The 15,380-nt window shown below is 45.5% G+C and overlaps 1 protein-coding gene across 1 annotated transcript; it reads right to left on the bottom strand.

Annotated features, from left to right (window-relative positions):
• Nucleotides 1-5,909: 5,909 nt before the first annotated feature.
• Nucleotides 5,910-15,130, bottom strand: OTOL1 (otolin 1). The gene is made up of 5 exons (XM_066326431.1): nt 15,086-15,130; nt 10,384-10,695; nt 8,227-8,316; nt 6,910-6,981; nt 5,910-6,796 (listed from the first exon to the last, which is right to left on the bottom strand). The coding sequence occupies exons 2-5, from the start codon at nt 10,685-10,687 to the stop codon at nt 5,910-5,912; spliced, it is 1,353 nt and encodes a 450-aa protein (XP_066182528.1). The 5' UTR covers nt 10,688-10,695; nt 15,086-15,130.
• Between the last annotated feature and the right edge of the window lie 250 nt (nt 15,131-15,380).

Genomic DNA, 15,380 nt, shown 5'->3' with positions numbered 1-15,380 from the left:
TCCGTGGCCCGTGCCGAGTTTCCCCGGGTTTGGCTCGGTGCGCAGCGCCACATTGCCATCTGCTGTCCCTGCCTGTCCCTCAGCATCCCCAAAATCCACCTGCAGCAGATCCCGGCCTCAAACAGCTCCTGAGATGGCTTGGAGGGGTTTAATTAATGAGTTAAAGAGCTACAAGAGATGAGTGGGGTGCTGGGGTCACCCCACTGTTCCATGGTTCCCTGCTCGGCTGGGCACAGGGAGAAATCCCAGGAATGGTTTGGGGTGAGGGAAGGGCAAGGAGGGGTCACAGGCAGGGCCACAGAGTCCACGGGGGGACATTATAAAAATAAATTAAAATGAGGAATAAAATGAAATCTTAAAAACATCTTCATCCTATTCCTCCGTTCTTCCCAGGCTCAGCGTCACTCCCAACAGAAGGAACAGGGAGAGGATTCCTCACTTTTTTCTGCTCTTCCCATGGGATCACACAGAGCTATGGGATCACACGGACCTGATCCAGTGAGGATTTCCCATGGGATCACAAAGTTCATCCTTGGGATCACACAGAAATCCAGTGGGGACATCCCATGGGATCACACAGAGCTGATCCATGGGATCACACAGAGCTGATCCAATGGGGATTTCCCATGGGATCACACAGAGCTGATCCAATGGGGATTTCCCATGGGATCACACAGAGCTGATCCAGCATGAATTTTCCATGGAATCACGCAGATCTGATCCAGCCTGGGCTTCCCATGGGATCACAGCCTCCATCCGTGGCTGTGGGGTCCCCCCTGGGCTGCAGAAGGATTTGTGCTCCTCCATGAGATTCCAAAGGGGATCTCAGCTCCTGCCCCAATTTCAGGGGCTGCTGCTCCCACAAACCCACACCCATCTCTGCAGCTCCAGTGTTTTCCCCCGGAAATCCCTACAGCCTTTATCCCAGACACACAGATCCTGGATCCAGGGCATTGGCTCCACGGGATACAAGAGGAGATTCTGTAGCTCCCCATCCCAAATCCTCACCCCACGAGGACACAGAGTCGCCAAAACCCACCCAGGAATCAATCCTGGCACGTCAAGTGAGGTGTGCACGGGTTTTTCTCCTCCAGCAGCTCAGCCCCTGCACAACAAATCACCTCCCTGCAGCTGGTAACATCTTGTTTGATCAGCCTCACACCCAACACGGGTTTTTAGCTGGCTCCTGGGCTGTTACACCGAGTTCTCTGCAGCAGATTCTCCCTTCTGCTGAAACCTGCCCAGCCACCTCCTCCTGCAAACACTGTGCTCCTGCACAGATCTTCCTGAAAAACCTGCAGAAAAGTCCATCAAATACAGGTTTAAGTTGGGATAAAGCCAGCTGGAACCTGGCTCTTAACGACGGTGAGATTTTAGAAGAATTTTTTTTCCCCTCCACAAAGTTCCCTGACCGTGCAAAGTGAAAAGGAAAAAAAAAAATTAAAAAATCCATTTGACCAAGGGATTCTTTCTTAAGGAAGGTGAGGAAAACAAGGCATAAGGCTGTCCTTGCTGATCCAGGCCCAACTTGCAGCTTGCTCCACACACATTAATCCTCCCTGCAGCTCCCAGCGCCGCTCGGGAGGGAGCAAACAGATGGACAATGACTTCTCATTGGAGAGACTTGGATCAGCAACTTAGAAATTCGGATTTCTCCAGGAAAGGCAAGTTAGTCATCCAAACAAATAGATATGCCCCGGGGAGATGAGAAATCTGGATAGAGACAGAGCTAAAACAAAACCTTAAGAGAAATAAAGGCAGCGAGTTTGCAGAGGGGAGAAATAAAGTGAATACAAGGAGAAAAGAGCCACAAAAAAGAAGCACAGATAACTCTGCTAAGTGTTCTTTTTTTCTTTGTGGGGCTGCATTTATAAATAAATAAAGGAAATAAAGAGCAGTTTTAAAAGCACTGAGTGGGTTTGTCTCTGTAACATCTTGGGCTGTATATTTGTGTTTTCCCCAATATTTTAATATTTTCCTGACTCCAAATGCTGCAGAGGAAAACTGAGGCTGCCAAGCTCCCAGCAGCTGGCTGGGATGGGATATTCAGGATATATTCCAGGTCAGGATTTAGGATTAAAATGATTGTGGCTGGGAGCTCGCAGAGCAGAATCTCTGAGGCAACACAGATCTTTCCTGAAGTCACTCCTCTGAAATATTCCAGAGGAAAGCAGCTCTGCCAAGGCGAGGCTGGAGTGGGTGAGCTCATCACCCCTCTGCGGGGACCTTTGGGGACAATTCCAGGTGACACAGGACAGGAAGAGCCCGGGCACCGCAGGGACATCTCCTGATCCCACTGCTCCCCACCTGCCCAGAAATCCCTGCCAAGATCCAGGGACACAAATCCCAGCGGGCAGGAGGCTCCTTCAGCACCAGGACAGAGGGATGGAGGGATGGGGGCTGCTGGGATTTACACTGCCCAGGGAAAACTGGGCAAAAAGAGGCACAGGGAATGAAGAATTCCTGTCTGACATCTGGATCACACTCGGCAGGGAAAGGCTGGTTTCCTTGGGAAATCAAGGATGAGCCACTTTTTGTTCCTCCTTCCCATTTCCCTGTTCAGCCACAGCATCCAGAGCTGGCTCTGCCTGGGAAACAGCCCAGGCCAAAATCTACCCCAGAACCATTAAAGCAGCAAAGATCTAAAGGTTTTATCTTCAGATATTTCCAGCTGGAAGTTCAGATTCATATTATTATATATATTATTATTTATAATCATTATATTATTATAATTCTTAATATTAATTTATTCTAGCTAGATCAATATATTATTGTAATATATTAACATATAATGTAATATAGAATATATTCTAATTCTTAATTATTATATTAATGTAATTGGTTTACTGTAATATAATTAGTTATTATAGTTCTTGTTATAATAATGTATTAAGTTTTACTATTTTATATTTTTTCTATTATTATAATATATCGTGTTATATTATGATATATTATTATTATATATTACTATTATTTTATATTAATAATAATATAAAAATAAGAATATACTATCATAAGAATATAATCATTAATATTTATTATTATATAATAAGTATTAATAATTATATTATAATATATTGTTATAAATAATGATGTTGCTAATATAATTATTAATGTTATTATTATATATTTTAATTATAATTATAATATATTATTATATATTATTATATTTTATAACAAATAATAATATAATTATATTAATATTATTATTATTATTAGTTTCAATCAACACATCCTCGATTGTCAGTGACTCAGAGAAAATATGACTCACCATGTGTATTTTTTAATTTATATAAATACAACCCTCAGCCCTTCTCCCTCAATAAAAAAATCTTGGATTTTTCTCTTAGACCCTGCAGGTCTGGCTTCCCAAGGCTTTTAGATGTTTGGACAATAGAAAGCAGAGACTGCACGGGTGAGGGAATTCCACACTCCTGCCCTGAACACACAGAAAGATGCTGAAATTCCAGCCTGGCTCCATTTATCCCCTCCCAGGGCCGTCGTGGGGCTGCAGCAGCAGAAATCCCATCTTTATTCTTTATTTCCGTGTGCCAGCCACAGCAGAAATCGGGAATTGAGAGTTCCTCCCTTCCCCTGCAGCCACAGGGAAAAGGAAACACCCATTCCTTCTCCTCATTTATTGTCCAGGAGAAGCAGAACGAATTAAACACCAGGTAATTCTTTCAGCATCAGGGAGATTGGGGAAAATCCCCTTCTCCCAGGAGAGCAGAGCCAGGAACCCCCAGCCTGGGACATTCCCTCCTCCAATTTCTGTTAAAACAACCACCTCAGCTGTTGTAAGTGATCCCAGAGGAAACACCGGGAATTTTCACCATTGCCTAAATTTTCCTAACTCTCATTGTCGAGAGCCTGTGATTTACAAGACAACAGATACAGAAATCTTTAAGACATCAAATTTGACAAGAACTTTTATTTGATATCAAAAAAGCTCACGAAGGACTCAGAAAGAAACATGTGGAGCTTATTTTCTCTTTTTTCCTATTCCCAAGATCTCCTGTAGTTCCATCCCTACTTTCCACAGCTCCAAACTGCTTCCCTCCCTAAAGAGAAAATATTCTGGTAACAGCTTTATCCAGCAAAAGCTGCTCAGCAGCATCACCAAGGCTTTGAATCCAAATCATTGCACTTGGTGTTTATAAAGCTTTCCTCCCTAACCCCCATCTCCCACCTTTAAAGCCAATTTAGTTCCCAGCGTTACCCAGCTGAATATCAAAAGGAAAAGGGCAGGAGTCCAAGTGAAAAAATAACAGTTCAGCTCCCATAAAGCCATGGGATTATCCTGGCATTTTATCCACTCTGCCAAAGGAAAGACACTGAGCCAGGTGATTTTATTGACTGGCTTTGGTGCCCTTTCAATCCCAAAGTGATGCAGCAGCCTGTTGAACACATATTTAGGAATATCCTGGAGCTTGAAAAATGGTTATGGAGCAATGAAACTTCTCTTGGATAATGAGAAGTGTGAGATAATATTACACGGGGCCTGTAAAAGAGAATTTCACTCCTTGGAATTGCTCTCTCCTCAAACCAAGTCCCAGTGCCTGTGTGCTTGATCCTCCCAGTTTTCCCAGCCCTCCACAAATGGATTTTTTTTTTCCTTAATGAGCATTTCCTACCTGATTTTTCATTAAGCAGACACATCCTGAAGTTTAAGGGATGGAAAGTACAGAGAGAAAGGTGGGCAAGAGGCAACTCTAGAGAATTTAGGAATTAAAAAATTAAAAAATGTTTCTTCTGGCAAGGAGAAAAGTGCATCAGAAATTCCCCCACTGTCCCATGGCTGCTTCCACATCAGGGGCAAATCAGTGTTTTATTGTCCAGGAAAACATCATTTACACTGATCTTTTACCAGAAAACCACAGAAAAGAACCACCCAGAGATGATTTTTTCTCTCTCTCCCAGACATTTACGTGCCTCCCTCAGAGAGAGGCTCAAGCAGATCCCACACCCCAATTCCTTCACAAAGAAAATAAAAATAAAACCTCTTTTCAAATGATCCGTCTCCCATCAAATGCTAAAACCATGAATAAAAAAAAATAAATCAGAGACATCTGAGTTTTAGGATGACTTATTCCTCTTTTTCCCCCTTCTTAAATGAGGCAAAGTCTGGACAGGCTCAGACTAAAGCCAGGTTTGTTTAGAGGCTGCAAACCTAAGATTAAACTGAGAAAGATAAGCTAAAACAAAGCCAGTGCATTTCCATCCACATTTTTATCTTATTGAAATAGGAAATCTCCTAAAACATGAGTGAAGTATGGAAGTTCTGCCTGCAGAACATCAGAGGCTCAGAACCTGGTGGTCTGAGTAGGGCAATAAAATAAAATATTCATCTCTCAGCTACTTTTGAAAGTTTCAGATTTATTTTTGTTCAGGGACAAGAGTTAGGAGGGGTTTTCTTACAATGATCTAATACTCTTTTCGAGAATTTTTTCTATAATTCATGACCAAGACGAAAGCACTAAATAATACTGATTCAAGGATAAAAGAACTTTAAATCTTTTCAGGTGATTTCAAGGAACCTACTGCTCACATTCCCATCTGGCTGAGCTCTATAAATCAAACACTGGCATTTTTATCAAGATCAGCGGTGATCAGAGCTGATTCCTAGAGGGAGTTTGGACCATGCAAGGATTCCAAGAGCTGGGAAGGAGTTTCATCCCACGATTTCAATATCCTAATTATAAACTGTGCTGGGAAATGCCCACCCCAAGCTGCTCACGTTGGACAGCAGACGAAGGATGCGCGACTTCCTCAAACTCGCCCACGCTTTGCAACCATAAACATTTTTGTTAAAACATCACGGAAACAACAACTAAACGGAGGTGTTACCCTTTTCTCCATCACACCCAGAGGAAAAAGACGTTCCCCAGGGCCACCTTCCCACCACAAACTCACAGAAGGACCTCAAAACCATCCGGGTAGAGCAGGAACCCCGTGAAGACGCTATCGTCCTCGGCGCCGGCGTAGAGCCCGTTCCAGTCCTTGCCCACCTCCAGCCACACTTGGTCGCCCACCCTGAGCTTGAGGATGGTCAGGAAGGAGGCCTGGTCGATGTCCTGGCCGTAGAGGGTGTCCCTGGCCTTGGCCACCCTCCTGCTGCTGGCCACGAGGCTGAGGCGCGCGGGGCGGCCGCGCACGGTGACGTGGTAGGAGAAGACGTAGGCGCCGGGCACGCTGCAGTTGAACTTGCCCGTGGTGGGGTCGTAGTCACGGCGCTCGTTGTACCACACGCGGTCAAACCTGATGGGCACGTTGGGAGGAGGGAAAGGCCTGGAGAGCCCCGCGCTGAAGGCCGAGCGTGGGGGTTTGGGGATGGCGCCAGGAGCTCCTTTGGCCCCGCGGGAACCTTTCCTGCCCGGGGCGCCGCGGCCGCCCTTGGTGCCAGGGTCACCCTTGGGCCCGTCCGGACCAGCAGGGCCCAGGTCTCCTTTGTCACCTTTGTGGCCCTGCTCGCCCTTCTCTCCCTGTTTGCCGGCCGCCCCTCGGCTGCCATCAGCACCCGTGTCCCCTTTGCTGCCCTTCTCCCCCTTGGTGCCCCCTTCCCCTCTGTCCCCCTTGGCCCCTCTGCCCCCCGGCTCCCCACAGTAGCCCTTCTCCCCCGTGTCCCCCTTTTCTCCCTTGTCCCCCTGTTCCCCGCCCGCTCCCGGCTCTCCGGGGTCCCCCCTGTCCCCTTTGTCTCCTTTGGTGCCGTTGTCACAGGTGTCCCCTTTAGCCCCCTTCTGTCCCTTCAGCCCAGGGAAGCCGTAGCTGCCCTTATTGCCTTTGGCTCCAGCTTCACCTGGGGGAAAAAAAGAAGATTAAAACCAGCAAAATTGGATTGCTCTGGAAATGGAAGGACCATCCAAAGGGTAGAGGGAAAGGTCAGAACAATCCTGGATTTTCCAGACCTACCTTGCAGCCCAGGTTTCCCGGGATAACCGGGGCTCCCACTGGCTCCTCGCTCCCCTTGCTCCCCTTTTGCTCCTAGGACATTCCACAGGAATGAATTCATCAGCTGGTGCTGGTGTGTGCAGCACAGCAAACCTCACACCCCGCTGGGGCCTGTGCCTGTGTCCCTCCCTTCCTTAGTGAAACAGATGTGAGCAATGGGGGACTTTAGGAAACACCTTCCGGAACCTCAGCTGGATCCTACAGCCCTGAGCACCACCTCAATCCCAGATTCTTGCCCCCAGAACCACCTCACTCTCAGATTCCTGCACCCAGAACCACCTCACTCCCAGATTCCTGCCCCCAGAACCACCTCAATCCCAGATTCCTGCCCCCAGAACCACCTCAATCCCAGATTCCTGCACCCAGAACCACCTCACTCCCAGATTCCTGCTCCCAGAACCACCTCACTCCCAGATTCCTGCCCCCAGAACCACCTCAATCTCAGATTCCTGCCCCCAGAACCACCTCAATCCCAGATTCCTGCACCCAGAACCACCTCACTCCCAGATTCCTGCTCCCAGAACCACCTCAATCCCAGATTCCTGCCCCCAGAACCACCTCACTCCCAGATTCCTGCCCCCAGAACCACCTCACTCTCAGATTCCTGCACCCAGAACCACCTCACTCCCAGATTCCTGCCCCCAGAACCACCTCAATCCCAGATTCCTGCCCCCAGAACCACCTCACTCCCAGATTCCTGCCCCTCTGCGAGGCAGCTGCTGCCGTTTCATGGAAGATGGAGAAGGTGACAGCTCTGCATTCCTTGTTCCAGGGTGGCCAAAACTCTTTTATCCAGGAGTAAATCACTGCCTAAGGGGCTGCAGAGACTGAACAGCAGCACACTCTGCTGCTGGGACCTCGGGTGATTCTCCAGAGGCAACAAAGGGCAGGGTTTCCTTCCAGGAATACTTTCAGGATAATGATTGCTCAGTATCTTAACTGAAGTTCTTTTGCCTGAGATTCTGAAATTGAAATGCAGATTTTACACCTGCACACAACCTCCGTGCTGGCTTTTCCCTACTTCTGGCCTTAAGGCAAAGCAAACTGAACCCAGAACAAAAATTTTGAAGTGAGATTTTTATGAGCAGCTGCTCCTATTCCACCTGAACAAACACTGTCACCATCTGAGTGCCTGTCCCTGCACTGATGCCAGCTAAACCTCTCCAGGGCTCAATCCCTAGCAGCAGCAGCCTTCTTTTGCTTTGAAAAATATGGCTTTTTTCAATAATTTTGTGGCATTTTATGGGGACAAGAGCATTTTCCATTAGTCTGGTTTACCTCTATCTCCTTTAGAGCCTTTTGGACCTTGAGGGCCAGCAGCTCCCGGCAGCCCTGGCAGCCCAGCATCACCCTTCTCCCCCTTGGGACCTGTAAAAGCAACAAAATTATCTCAGTAACTCCAAGGTTTAACTTTTAAATCGCATTTTCATCAAGGCCTGAGCAGTGTGGCGTTGAGGAGTGTGTATGAGGTGATCCCATCACCTTGGGAAGAGCTGCTTGTTTTATTTGACATCATCAAATCTCACAGCTTTGCACTTCACTCTGGGCCCTAGTTAAAGACTTTTTAAAACCAGCTTTGAGCTGCCTCAGAGCCACAGGAGCTCAGAGGTCCATAAAACATCAGAAATTAATCTGTCTTTAATATCTGAGCACATCCAAGGAGCTGCCTCAGCTTTCCCTTTCCTTAAAGAGAATAAATTCTGCAAATATGAAAGGGGAACCTGGCCGAGAGCTCCACGCTGTGGAAAACAGGGATTGAAATCCTTCCCCTTTTCCATCCCCTTGGGAATCCAGAGATTCCCAGTGCTCGTCTGGGAGCAGATTGTGGCACCTTCAATCACCACAAGGACTTTTCCATCAAGAGATGACAGATCAAACCCCCTTTAGTAGCACCACAATTCCCATGAGCCAACCATTCCCATGCCACGGGAGGTGAAAATCCCTGGAGTGCCTTGGATTAAAGGAGAATTATTTCATGATTTTCCCACCTTTCCCCAGATGAATTATTCCTATCCCCAATATTAGTGCTATTAAAGGGAACTTTTGCAGACTAATGCACTATTCATTAGAGCAGGAGCAGAATTAGGTGCTCTGTGGAGTCTTAGCAGTAAAAAGAAGACACAAAGTGTATTTTATTAATTATTTAGGTCCTTTATAGAGAGCTGCTTCTTGTGTTCCGTTTATTTATTTTGAAAATTGAACCCAAATTATTTAGGTTTTTTTTTAATTTCCTCTTTTGCAATGGGAAAAAAAAATAGAAAATAAACCTTCAGCAAAGATGTAAAACTGCTTGGAGGTAGTTTTGGGGGTCATAAAGACACGGTTGAAGTGAATGTGGAATTAAAGCTGTGAGTCCAAGGGCATCAGGACAGGGACAGAGAATTGAGGAGTGTGGCCTCCTGCCAGCAGGGATTTGGGATAATCCCACACCAGTGTGGTCCCAAGGAATTCCCACTCACACCAGTGGTTTGTAACTTCCAGGATGTGGCTGACACACCCTTTTCTGCTCTGGATTTCCATGGATCAGAATCACATCCCACATTTCAGAGAATTACAGAATCACAGAATCTCCTGAGCTGGAGGGGGACCCACAGGATCACCAACCAACTCCTGTCCCTGCACAGACACCTCAACAATCCCACCCTTAACATCCCTGGGAGCGGTGTCCAAACATTCCTGGAGCTCCCAGGGGCTGTTCCCATCCCCTGAGGAGCTTGGGAAGTGCCCAGCACTCTCTGGAGGGAGAAAAACCTTTCCCTAATACCCCAACACCCAACTCCTTTCCTAAACCCCAACACTCAGCCCTTTCCCTAAAACCCCAACACTCAACTCATTCCCTAAACCCCAACCCCAACAACCAACCCTTTTCTTAAAACCTCAGCACCCAAAACTTTCCCTACAACCCCAACACCCAAATCTTTCCCTACAACCCCAACACCCAACTCCTTCCCTAAAACCCCAACACCCAAATCTTTCCTTAAAACCCCAACACCCAACCCTTTCTCTAAAACCCCAACACCCAAATCTTTCCTTAAAACCCCAACACCCAACCCTTCCCTAAAACCCCAAAACACAACCCTTTCAATAAAACCCAAAATCTTCCCCTAAAACCCCAACACTCAAATCTTCCCCTAAAACCCCAACACCCAAATCTTTCCCCAAAATCCCAACACCTGACCCTTTCCCCAAAACCCCAAAACCCAAATCTTTCCCTACAACCCCAACCTCCAACCCTTTCCCCAGAACCCCAACACCCAACCCCAACCTCCCCAAGCCCAGCTCCAGCCATTCCCCGCCTGCTGCTCCAGGAATCCGAAGATCTGCAGATCACTGAGATCCGCCCCCCACGAGCTGCACAAATCCTCCCCTATGTTTTCCCAAAGGAAAATCCGCTGGATTTGGTGTTTCCAGCCCGGCAGAGAGGAGCTCACACACCTGGGGCTCCCTGGGGGCCCGGCCAGCCCCGTGGCCCCGCCGCGGGCGCGCAGCAGTCGCAGCAGTTGAAGAAGAACTCGGCGGAATCCAGCGTGGAATTCTCCGGGGGGAAGAGCGTGGGGAACTCGGCTCTGCCCGGAGCAGCTGGGAATGGGATTTTCCCCGGGATAGACGGGGGAGAAGGCGCCGGTTGGGAGGGTTTGGGTTTGGTGAGGAGCACGGCTGGGGTCACCTTCAGCGCCGCGTGTGCGGGGACAGCCACGAGCACCAGGAGCAGCAGGATGGGCCCCGGGGAGATCCACATGGCAGCAGCTGTGGGGAAACGAGAGACGTGGGACAACATCTTGTGAAAAACCAGTTCTGTTTGTTGGAGTCCAGGGCATTCCTCTGGACGCCCTGGAACATCACAGACCTCGGCAGAGAGGACTGGGACCCGAGGAAGGGGGGTTTGAGATCTGTATAGGGGGGTCTGGGGTCTGTCCAGGGGCTCTGGGGTCTGTCCAGGGGGTTGTAGACCCTGGCACAGAGCCCTGGAGGACACAACAAATCTTTGACTTCAGCCCATGGAAAAAGCTTCCAGCACTGAGAGAAGAATTACAAACCCCAAAGGTGTGACAGACAGTGGTGTAGTGTGTCACAGGGTGGAAAATTGTGTAGTTTTGGGTTTTAGAATATAGGTACAGAGGGACAAATGCAGGGTTTAGGGCAGTGCCCTGGGTTGTCCTTCTCCCCTGGCCTCCATCTCCTGCTGTGACGTGGCACAAAGCAGTTTCAGGGGCTGGGGCAGAGCAGAGGTGACCCTGTCAGTGCAGGTGACAGGTGTTGGCACATCACTGTCCATAAGACACAGGGAATTCTCTGGACAAGAGGACAGGGAGCTCCCATCGAGGGGGAGCCGTCCTGTGTCCCAGCAGAGAACACCTCGGCCGGGCACAGAGAACTCTGTGAGAGAAGAGTTCATAAACAACGAGAGAAACCGAGAAAAAACAAGACCTTGAAGACTTTGTTTCATTCTCGTGTCTGGCTCAGGCCTCCAGAGGCCAAAGACTCTCTGGAACCACCATCTGAATCTGGGGTGAGCAAAGAGAACCAAGCCCGAGATCGCTCTCTCTGAGAAATTTATGCGTTTGATCAGAATTAAAAATAGACAATTAAGAGACAGAAAAGCAAATTTTTCTCAGAAAAGAAGCACACCCACCCTTTCAGACTTCTATCTTTAAGGAACCCCCTGTGTTGCATATTTAATAGATTTTAATAAACATTCCTTTGAGTTTGTATCTGTTTCAAGTATTCCCCATCATCTTCTCTGGCAGATTTATTCGTGGGTGGCTCCACTCTGTCTGGTAACATGGGTATAAATCCTTCTCTTGAGGTTTTTTTGCTTATTTCATTTGGATAAAAAAACAGAAAGTTTGCAGTCTTCCATGCAGGGTTACAAGGTGATGACCCTCCCCAGCCCCCGTACCTTCTGGCTTAAAAAAACCCAATTTTTTACCGTTAACTCTTTGGTACAATCAAAAAATACACATTCATCACCTTTCTAAATTCTATCAATAAAACATAATACCGTACGATTATATGCACAGTAGTCATGTTAATATTTGCCAAAAGCCAACTATATAACATGCATTTATAACAATCTGAAGGAGAATCTTCTGAGTGAGAGATGTGGACAACAGCTTCAAAATGCTCTTTATTGTATCGAAGATGTCACAGAATTTCTGGGCCCTGGGTGACAGGGTCAGGCCTAAAGCTGCCAGCTGTCGCTGTAGGACACAAAAAAAAAAGACTCCAAGTATTTCAGGAGGCAAAGAGCATAGAAAAAAAGGCTTTATTTTCTAATTCTTGCTACTTTTGATAAGGTGTTCTGATACAGACTTAAGGTGATTGGTTGTAGCCCTTGGTTCCGTGTCTGAGGTGTTTTGGTTTTCTGAAATTCCTAACCCAGGGAATTTTCTGGAAACAGGAGAAATGTTTTTGTAGCTGTGACTTTGTTATTCATTCATTTCCCTAGGAGGGACTTCTTGATGTCCCTCTGCTCTGACCAATGAGAGTGAAGAGGTTTGTCTTTGTGTCACCAATCAGATTGACCTGTGTGAAATGTTATAAAAGGGAGACACATCCCAAAAATCAAGGAGTCATTTTCAGCCTTCTGAAATCAGAGTCTGTGTCATTGTGGTGTGAAACAGCATCAGTTGGTGAAGAGGAACAACACCTCTCTCAAACCACTGATTAAACCAGAGAAACAGCAAAAGCCAGGCACGCCTTGGGCATGCCTGAAGTCCACCTTAGTTCTGGTTAAAATGCATTATGTAGTTTTCTTTGCTGAGCATTTAATACATAAAACCCAAACACCATCATACACAACACCTTTACTGCTACTTTTGGCCTGTCACAACTACTGTCATTACTGTGTTATGTTACAGCTTAAGCTTAAAGTTGTTTTTCAGTTTTCTGGCAGTGGAAAATTCTTAGATCTCTTTTTGACTCGGTAAAAACATGGGTTTTGTTTGCCTAAGGAATTTTTGTCTTTCTTGAGACCTCTCTCTGCTTGCTAAAAACTTCTCCTTTGTTTGTGGTCAATAATTCCTTTGCTGCAACTACACACAGTGAAAAGCTTTTCTCTACAAGAATAAATGGGAACAAAATGAAACGTCAGGTTTTCCAAACTCTGGCACTTTGGAATCAAAGCATCAAATACACCAAAATTTTTATCTTTATTTTTTCCCCCCTTTATTTCTGCCTGATTTTGTGGAATTTTTTTTTTTTTTAGTATAAACTATCGCATCTGCTCTTTTTATTTTTCAAGTGTTGATTCAGCTGGCCCAGGAAGAAAGGACAAAAAAAAAAAAAAAAAAAAAAAGGCCCTGATTTTTGCTATAGGCCAGGTGATGCCTCTCAGGTGACTCCTCACAAAAAGCACCTTTGTTCCTTTTTTAAAGCAGGGTCCCCACCTGTAAATGCAAAAAGGAACAGAGTCCCTTTCTTGCTGAAGCTGAAACCCAACCTTCCTCAGGAGCATTCCACAGCATGGGAAAACCTCCAGGAGAGACCCTCCTATGCCTCTCATCCAGAGGGCAAAGGAGATCCAATCCCAAAGCAGCCATTTGGGGGCTGGATTAGAACCTTTCCATCTTTAACAATTCCGGTTTACATTTAGATTATTTATTTTTTCCCTCACCACTTTCAAAGAAAACGAAATCATTGAATGAAAAAATTATTTTCTCCCATAAAACCTCCCTGTGATCATTGCTGCCCATTGGGACCACTCAATCCACAAGGATGAATTATCCCCTCTCCATAAGTGTTTAATTAGATTGGGATTCCATGCCCGGGTTTTTGTCCAAGGATGGGATTTTTTTTCTTTCCCTGCCTTACCATGAAGAGTTTTCCCAGGAATTGTTGTGGAGGGAGATGCTCAGCACCACAGAGCAGCCAGACCCTGCAGCTGCAGCCACAAAGAAAGAGGAGAAAAATGAGGGGGAAAAAGGAGAAAAGGGAGGGGGGAAAAAAGGAAATAAAAAGAAAGAGGAGAAAAAGGAGAAAAAGAAGAAAAGGGAGGGAGAAAATGAGGAAAAGGAGAATCTGCTGCCTGGGAAGAGAGAAAAAAACCCAAATTCTCCTCCTGAGCAATATCCTTACACAGGGGTGTCCTGTAAGACACTGAAGATAAGTGAATAAAGCCATAATTGCCACACTAAAAAACTCCCAGAGATTTTAGGGATTTCATCATTTTCTGGGGAAGTTCTAAATCAGTTCTCAAATCCAAACCATTCCCAAGTTTTCCTGTCACACATCACAAGCCCCAAAGCCACTCTCCAGTTCTCCAATCCACATTGATAGATTGCTGTCAAACACTGGAAAAACATAATTAATCACCAAATTATACCTCATCAGCCTGGAAGAATTAAATCGTCAGAGAAAAGAATCACTAAACAGATTTTCATTTTAATGGACAAGACTCTTCCTACATTAATTATTCTTAAATAGTTCGTTTAGGATTTTTTTTTTTACATGCCAGGGGGCTGGAACAAGATGATCTTTAAGGTTTCTTCTGACCCAAACCAGTCTGTGATTATATAAATATATGTATTATATATATTCACATAAATATAATTAAATGCACTTAAATAAAACTGAAATTTGGGGCGTTTTCCTTACATTAATTCACCATCATCAAATAGAAAATCATTCATTGGAATCCTCCCAGTAAAATTATAATTCACACTGGACACAAAACAGGAAGAATTAAACTTTTGCTGCAGTGCCATGTAATTCATAAAATTAATCAACATTTAATTGGATCTAAATATCTACTAATTATTACCATATTTCCCATAAGAAGATGGCAGTAACACACTTGGGGTTCTTTTGTGCTCCCCAAAATTCCAGATATTCCAGTTCACAACAGGAATTTAACCTCAACCCACTGCTTTTAGATATGTTTAAAATAAATTTATTTCTTTTTATACATAAATATTTTTATATTTATTTATAAATACATTATATAAATATATTGTATTTCTATTTTAATATATATAAATAAACATAAAGAGTGCCTTTTATTTTATTGAATTATTTCTAGTTCTTAGATGTGTAAGGAAAGAAAAACCCTAATGCTCGTGCAGTCATACATTGATTATAGACAGGAATTTTTCTGGAGACAAATCCAATTATCTTAAATTTTACAGCTCCCTCCTACCTTATAAACGCTCCTGCTCCCAGGAGAACTCCCCCTCCATGGCACCTGCAAAAAGGAAATCTTTTGTTTTTTGGGGAGAGAATCAGTTTTATTTTGTCCCAGCTGCTGCTGTGGCCAATGAGAACCTGCAGGGGACACGAGGGGGGATTGGAAAAGTCACCTGCAAGGAGCAAGAAAAACCCTGAGCTCCCGGGAAATCAAACCCTTCCCTCCCATCCTGGGATTGTTAAAGTCCCCTGCAAAGAGGGAAAAAATCACTGAAATCCCAGGAAAAAATGAAACCCTCTCCTCAAAC

Source organism: Sylvia atricapilla, chromosome 10, assembly GCF_009819655.1.
Source record: "Sylvia atricapilla isolate bSylAtr1 chromosome 10, bSylAtr1.pri, whole genome shotgun sequence".
In the NCBI taxonomy this organism is placed as follows: domain Eukaryota; kingdom Metazoa; phylum Chordata; class Aves; order Passeriformes; family Sylviidae; genus Sylvia; species Sylvia atricapilla.
The sequence above is the reverse complement of the archived record's forward strand: the minus strand, read 5'-3'. Positions and strand labels throughout refer to the sequence as shown.

What these genes read in the sequence shown, in the direction of transcription:
- OTOL1 (XM_066326431.1), bottom strand. Translation starts at nt 10,687, where the DNA reads ATGTGGATCTCCCCGGGGCCCATCCTGCTGCTCCTGGTGCTCGTGGCT. An exon ending in AGGCTCTAAAGGAGATAGAG is followed by an intron (nt 6,982 to 8,226) that starts GTAAACCAGACT and finishes GGAATGTCCTAG; the next exon opens with GAGCAAAAGGGGAGCAAGGG. An exon ending in CGGGAAACCTGGGCTGCAAG is followed by an intron (nt 6,797 to 6,909) that starts GTAGGTCTGGAA and finishes TTTTTCCCCCAG; the next exon opens with GTGAAGCTGGAGCCAAAGGC.